This window comes from Macrobrachium rosenbergii, chromosome 11 (genome assembly GCF_040412425.1).
Source record: "Macrobrachium rosenbergii isolate ZJJX-2024 chromosome 11, ASM4041242v1, whole genome shotgun sequence".
NCBI lineage: Eukaryota > Metazoa > Arthropoda > Malacostraca > Decapoda > Palaemonidae > Macrobrachium > Macrobrachium rosenbergii.
The window spans coordinates 42,035,617-42,042,843 of record NC_089751.1 but is presented as its reverse complement, the minus strand read 5'-3'; the positions used below and the strand labels follow the sequence as shown (position 1 = coordinate 42,042,843).

At 43.1% G+C, this 7,227-nt stretch overlaps 2 protein-coding genes across 2 annotated transcripts in view; one reads left to right on the top strand and one right to left on the bottom strand.

Annotated features, from left to right (window-relative positions):
- Positions 1 to 390: 390 nt before the first annotated feature.
- Positions 391 to 3,287, bottom strand: LOC136843522 (uncharacterized). Its single transcript, XM_067112057.1, has 3 exons — positions 2,235 to 3,287; positions 1,068 to 1,484; positions 391 to 720 (listed from the first exon to the last, which is right to left on the bottom strand). Exons 1-3 carry the CDS (start codon positions 3,285 to 3,287, stop codon positions 391 to 393), a joined length of 1,800 nt encoding a protein of 599 aa, XP_066968158.1.
- A 1,134-nt stretch (positions 3,288 to 4,421) lies between these two features.
- The window catches only part of LOC136843368 (transient receptor potential channel pyrexia-like), a 12,019-nt gene continuing 9,213 nt past the window's right edge, over positions 4,422 to 7,227 (top strand). Inside the window, exon 1 of the mRNA XM_067111712.1 lies at positions 4,422 to 4,685. The gene's annotated coding sequence lies outside the window, so the exon portion shown is untranslated. The remainder of the gene's footprint in view (positions 4,686 to 7,227) is intronic.

The window sequence follows — 7,227 nt, the reverse complement described above, 5'->3', positions numbered from 1 at the left end:
CCTCATGGACTCAGCAGCAAGCCTGCAGTAAATACAATAATACCACAAGTTGTGTACTTTCAAGTCCTATTGGCGGGGTTAGTTAGTTAATATATGAGTACCATAAAACAAATGCAAAGCAATTTGATGCTAGAATTTTTACACGAGATACAAAGGTTCACTGGATCCATTATTACGGCTAAATAGAACAGCCACACATTGTGACAGGAAAATAGATTAGGTTTGTTTGATGCTTTACAGGCATTTTACTGCTCCTTGCGGTAATTTTTCGAAAATCAAAGACGTCCCGTTTCAGGAAAGTTGCTTGGCATATTTTCCACTAAAGTTGACCCAGTTATGGGTAAAAATCAGAAGGATAAACAGTAATTGAAGATCTTGTATGTCTCTTATTCAGAGGAGGAAGGAGTGAAGGTTTGGGCATGTGGTGAGGGTGAGTGAGGAGGAAGGAGTGAAAGGTTTGGGCATGTGGCAAGGGTGAGTGAAGAGGAACGAGTGAAGGTTTGGGCATGTGGTATGGGTGAGTGAGGAGGAAGGAGTGAACGTCTGGGCATGTGGCAAGGGTGAGTGAAGAGGAAGGAGTGAAGGTTTGGGCATGTGGTATGGATGAGTGAGGAGGAAGGAGTGAAGGTTTGGGCATGTGGTAAGGTTGAGTGAGGAGGAAGGAGTGAAGGTTTGGGCATGTGGTAAGGTTGAGTGAGGAGGAAGGAGTGAAGGTTTGGGCTTGTGGTAAAGGTGGGTGAAGCAGAAAGTGAAGGTTTGGGCATGTGGTAAGGGTGGGTGAGGAAGAAGGAGTGAAGGTTTGGGCATGTGGTAAGGGTGAGTGAGGAGGAAGGAGTGAAAGTTTGGGCATGTGGTAAGGTTGAGTGAGGAGGAAGGAGTGAAGGTTTGGGCATGTGGTAAGGGTGATTGAGGAGGAAGGAGTGAAGGTTTGGGCATGTGGTAAGGGTGAGTGAGGAGGAAGGAGTGAAGATTTGGGCATGTGGTAAGGGTGAGTGAGGAGGGAGGAGTGGAGGTTTGAGCATGTAGTAAGGGTGTGTGAGGAGGAAGGAGTGAAGGTTTGGGCATGCGGTGAGTGTGAGTGAGGAGGAAGGAGTGAAGGTTTGGGTATGTGGTAAGGGTGAGTGAGGAGGAAGGAGTGAAGGTTTGGGCATGCGCTGAAGGTGAGTGAGGAGGAAGGAGTGAAGATTTGAGCATGTGCTGAGGGTGAGTGAGGGGGAAGGAGTGAAGGTTTGGCCATGTGGTAAGGGTGAGTGAGGAGGAAGGAGTGAAGGTTTGGGCATGTGGTAAGGGTGAGTGAAGGTTTCGGCATGTGGTGAGGGTGAGTGAGGAGGAAGGAATGAAGGTTTGGGCATGTGGTAAGGGTGAGTGAGGAGGAAGGAGTGAAGGTTTGGGCATGTGGTGAGGGTGAATGAGGAGGAAGGAGTGAAGGTTTGGGCATGTGGTAAGGGTGAGTGAGGAGGAAGGAGTGAAGGTTTGGGCATGTGCTGAGGGTGAGTGAGGAGGAAGGAGTGAAGATTTGGTATGTGGTAAGAGTGAGTGAGCAGGAAGGTGTGAAGGTTTGGGCATGTGGTAAGGTTGCGCGAGGAGGGAGTGAAGGTTTGGGCATGTGGTAAGAGTGAGTGAGGAGGAAGGAGTGAAAGTTTGGGCATGTGGTAAGGGTGAGTGAGGAGGAAGGAGTGAAGGTTTGGGCATGTGGTGAGGGTGAGTGAGGAGGAAGGAATGAAGGCTTGGGAATGTGGTAAGGGTGAGTGAGGAGGAAGGAGTGAGGGTTTTGGCATGTGGTGAGGGTGAATGAGGAGGAAGGAGTGAAGGTTTGGGCACGTGGTAAGGCTAAGTGAGGAGGAAGGAGTGAAGGTTTGGGCATGCAGTGAGTATGAGTGAGGAGGAAGGAGTGAAGGTTTGGGTATGTGGTAAGGGTGAGTGAGGAGGAAGGAGTGAAGGTTTGGGCATGTGCTGAGGGTGAGTGAGGATGAAGGATTGAAGGTTTGGGCATGTGCTGAGGGTGAGTGAGGGGGAAGGAGTGAAGGTTTGGGCGAGGAGGAAGGAGTGAAAGTTTGGGCATGTGGTAAGGGTGAGTGAGGAGGAAGGAGTGAAGGTTTGGGCATGTGGTGAGGGTGAGTGAGGAGGAAGGAATGAAGGCTTGGGCATGTGGTAAGGGTGTGTGAGGAGGAAGGAGTGAAGGTTTTGGCATGTGGTGAGGGTGAATGAGGAGGAAGGATTGAAGGTTTGGGCACGTGGTAAGGGTAAGTGAGGAGGAAGGAGTGAAGGTTTGGGCATGCAGTGAGTATGAGTGAGGAGGAAGGAGTGAAGGTTTGGGTATGTGGTAAGGGTGAGTGAGGAGGAAGGAGTGAAGGTTTGGGCATGTGCTGAGGGTGAGTGAGGATGAAGGATTGAAGGTTTGGGCATGTGCTGAGGGTGAGTGAGGGGGAAAGAGTGAAGGTTTGGGCATGTGGTAAGGGTGAGTGAGGAGGAAGGAGTGAAGGTTTGGGCATGTGGTGAGCGTGAGTGAGGAGGAAGGAATGAAGGTTTGGGCATGTGGTAAGGGTGAGTGAGGAGGAAGGAGTGAAGGTCTGGCATGTGGAGAGGGTGAGTGAGGAGGAAGGAATGAAGATTTGGGCATGTGGTAAGGGTGAGTGAGGAGGAAGGAGTGAAGGTTTGGGCATGTGGTAAGGGGAATAAGGAGGAAGGAGTGAAGGTTTGGGCATGTAGTAAGGGTGAGTGAGGAGGAAGGAGTGAAGGTTTGGGCATGTTGTGGGGGTGAGTGAGGAGAAAGGAGTGAAGGTTTGGGCATGTGGTAAGGGTGAGTGAGGAGGAAGGAGTGAAGGCTTGGGCATGTGGTAAGGGTGAGTGAGGAGAAAGGAGTAAAAGTTTGGGCATGTGGTAAGGGTGAGTGAGGAGGAAGGAGTGAAGGCTTGGGCATGTGGTGAGGGTGAGTGAGGAGGAAGGAATGAAGGTTTGGGCATGTGGTAAGCATAAGTGAGGAGGAAGGAGTGAAGGTTTGGGCATGTGGTGAGGGTGAATGAGGAGGAAGGAGTGAAGGTTTGGGCATGTGGTAAGGGTGAGTGAGGAGGAAGGAGTGAATGTTTGGGCATGTGCTGAGGTGAGTGAGGAGTGAAGGTTTGGGCATGTGGTGAGGGTGAGTGAGGGGGAAGGAGTGAAGTTTTGGGCATGTGGTAAGGGTGAGTGAGGAGGAAGGAGGAACTGGTAAGGGTGAGTGGGGAGGAAGGAGTGAAAGTTTGGGCATGTGGTAAGGGCGAGTGAGGAGGAAGGAGTGAAGGTTTGGGCATGTGGTAAGGGTGAGTGAGGAGGAAGGAGTGAAGGTTTGGGCATGTGGTAAGGTTGAGTGAGGAGGAAGGAGTGAAGGTTTGGGCATGTGGTGAGGGTGAGTGAGGAGGAAGGAGTGAAGGTTTGGGCATGTGGTGAGGTTGAGTGAGGAGGAAGGGAAGGTTTGGGCATGTGGTAAGGGTGGGTGAGGCAGAAGGAGTGAAGGTTTGGGCATGTGGTAAGGGTGGGTAAAGAGGAAGGAGTGAAGGTTTGGGCATGTGGTAAGGGTGAGGGAGGAGGAAGGAGTAAAAGTTTGGCCATGTGGTAAGGTTGAATGAGGAGGAAGGAGTGAAGGTTTGGGCATGTGGTTAGGGTGAGTGAGGATGAAGGAGTGAAGGTTTGGGCATGTGGTAAGGGTGAGTGAGGAGGAAGGAGTGAATGTTTGGGCATGTGGTAAGGGTGAATGAGGAGGAAGGATTGAAGGTTTGGGGTAAGGGTGAGTGAGGAGGAAGGAGTGAAGGTTTGGGGTAAGGGTGAGTGAGGAGGAAGGAGTGAAGGTTTGGGCATGTGGTAAGGTTGAGAGAGGAGGAAGGAGTGAAGAGGGCTTTGGTTGCACATGTTAGGTCTAGAAGGTCGAGAGGGAGGCAAAGGATTAGATGGAGCGAGAAGTCGGAAGGGGCTTCTGAGAAGAGGGATTTAGTGGAGGAGAATGCATTCGGCTGGAATAGTTGGAGAAGATGCATCAAGGCAACCAACCCCATAGCATACGGACAGCGGTGGGGATGAAGAAGAAGAAAGAGAACAGGACGAAGAAGACTTAATTTATTTTATCTTAGATGGTGAGTTTTCTGTGTAACATCTTCACTAAACTAAACAATAAAAAAAAAAAATTAGTTCTAAGATGAAGTCATGTCCTGTTGACTTTCAGTGCTAGGTTACTGTCTAGGTTCGTACTAGTATCATATGGTAATGCAGATGCAATAAAGCTCAAAGGTTATTTTTTCAGTATTGGCAAAATAATAAAAAATCAACAGAGACTTGTTTCTATTAAATGATAAAATATCTAAAAGGCTACTATGCCACTACCTATAAGTTATATACAGTGAAAATTGTTTACTTAAATTATTTCCATCACCACCTGGCCTACATCCACCAAGCTCCTGGAGTTAGCATTGTTAAGATGTGCAATACCACTCGGAAGCTGTAACATGAGAAATATTCACGCCTTTACAAAGTAGCAACGTCAATACGGTTTTGGGTAACAACGCCGGCTCGCGCTGACTAATCCAGCACCAGCGATAAGCGTTGCGTCCCTCTTCTTCTTGACTCCCGAAGTAGGATTTTGTCGGCAGTCAGAGGCTCGTTGTCCACCAGCAGAGTAGCTAGCACGTCGCTCGTCACACCTGACTGGCGTGATCAAGGTGAGACCTTAAGTCCTTTCCATTTCTTTTCTTCATTGTCTTTGTCTGGCTATTCATTTTTGTTTTTAATGCAACTGTTATTACAATTTTTCATTGTTTTATTCATCAACTATTTTCGCAACTACGGTGTCGATTACCATGCTCGCTGAGCGCCTGTTTTGTCATGTGTTATTTACTGACTTTAAAGATGCAAGGGTTAGCCACTTTATAGTTAGATATGCTATGTTTAGGCAGATGATGTTTCATATGTAACTGTTTGCATGTGCAATTGAATGTAAATTTACTCTGATGAATATTCATACGCACATTTGCGCATTGTCTTTATAACGCAATGTTACCTGTTGTTTAATACTTTCATGTTGTTCTAAATTAGAAATGCTTCAGCGTTTCACCCCTATGACCTGTAAAGATGACCCATTGCCACAAATAACTAAAATATAATCGTTCTATAATAATCTCATCAAAATGCAATGAATATCGTTGTTCTCAGAAAACTGAGCTCAGACTTTGCCACTTTCAGTTTTCTGAAAAGAAAACTATCGTGCCAGCTTTTGTCTGTCCGTCTGCACTTTTTTCTGTCCGCCCTCAGATCTTGAAAACTACTAAGGCTAGAGGACTGCAAACTAGTATGTTGATCATCCACCCTCTAGTCATCAAACATACCAAATTGCAACCCTCTAGCCCTATTAGTTTTTACTTTATTTAAAGTTAAAGTTAGCCATAATCGTGCATCTGGCAACGATATAGGCCAAGGCACTAAAGGGACGTGGTTAAAGTTTCATGGTCCGCGGCTCATACAGCATTATAAAGTGCGGACGGATAGACAAAGCCCGGCACAATAGTTTTCTTTTACAGAAAACTAAAAAGGTAAATTAATAGATAAATAGACAAAAATATCAATAAATTAGTAAAATACAAGGTGAACTTTTTCAGGGTATTAATGCATTCCATCTTCGCTTGAACTTTTGAGTGAAATCTCTTTTTCATTCTGACAGAATGCATCACATTAAGGAGATTCAGAACTTCATAATTTGAAACAGAAAAATGAAGACTTCTCTCTTAAACCTAAACATAACGGAACTTCAAAACATTTGATAAAATGCATTATATGCTCTTTGCTTTTTCTGCCTCACTCAAGTGCAAGTGCTAGTGCTGGATGTCTGTCTGCAAATGTATCACTTAATTTTATATATATATATATATATATATATATATATATATATATATATATATATATATAATATATATATATATACATATATATATGTATATATATACACATATATATATATATATATATATATATATATATAATAATATATATATATGTATATATAATATACATATTTATATATATGCATATATATAATCTATATATGCATTTATATATATAATTTATATATATATATATATATATATATATATATATATATATATATATATATATATATATTATATATATGCATATATATAATGCATATATTACACACACACATATATATATATATACACACACATGTATGCGTGGCGGGGTGTTCGTGTGTAAAATGTACGCAAGCATAAACAGAAACCCATATATGGTCAAAACTCTCCACAGGGTGTTATAAGATGTTTTAGAAACAAGGAGTGCGATAAGATTATGCTTTCCGGTACTTATCGCGGCCATTACAGTAGGTGACATACGGCTTTCGTTTCCGAAATAGATCGTCCACGGGTATCATGCGATGTATACATACGCAAATGTCCAAAGAGAGTGAGAGAGTGAGAGGAAGTCGATCTTTCCCACTCATTTCACCATTTTGCGTCGCTTCTCTTGCCTTCCCAATTCTGCTAATCTCTGTTCCACGTTACGCCACATCATTTCCAAGATTCGTGCGGTGGCTCGCAGAGAAAAAGGAACCATAAATTTCTACAATTTATTATTTTTGTAATATCTTTAGTAACTTGTTCAGCGACGAGCTCTTTCTAATTTGTTAACAGATAGATAGATAGACAGATTATTATTATTATTATTATCATTATTATTATTATTATTATTATTATTATTATTATTATTATTATATGAAGAAGATGAACCTCATTCATATGGAACAAGCCCACAAGGGCCATTGACTTGAACTCAAAGCTTCCAAAGAATACGGTAAGCATTGGAAATAAGAAATAGAAGGTAACAGGAAATACAGACAGAAGAAATCGGTTATTAGAAATGAAAAGGAAGTTAACAAATTTAAAAATAAATAGATAAAAATGTAAGTAAAATATAAAATACAAGGAGCCTTCCTTTAAGGGAGTAATGCGCAATCCAGCAGTGTGAGGAACGAAGTGTATTTGGGGGTGAAATTATTATTTGTATTCCCACTGCAATCGACTAACTGTCAGGTACTGAATTCCCTGCTTAGTTAGCTGATGTACTTTGTGTTTTGTTTTGATGCGATATGAACTGCCCTCAGCCAGGTCACAATCACAAACTTATATATATATATATATATATATATATATATATATATATATATATATATATATATATATATATATATATATA

Bases quoted from the DNA above. Each gene is read 5' to 3' on its own strand.
- LOC136843522 (XM_067112057.1), bottom strand. From the start codon at position 3,287: ATGCCCAAACCTTCACTCCTTCCTCCTCACTCGCCCTTACCACATGCC. The intron at 1,485-2,234 runs GTGCCCAAACCT...ACTCACCCTCAG, and splicing joins TCCTCACTTACCCTTACCAC to CACATGCCCAAACCTTCACT. The intron at 721-1,067 runs GCATGCCCAAAC...CTTTACCACAAG, and splicing joins CCTCCTCACTCACACTCACC to CCCAAACCTTCACTCCTTCC.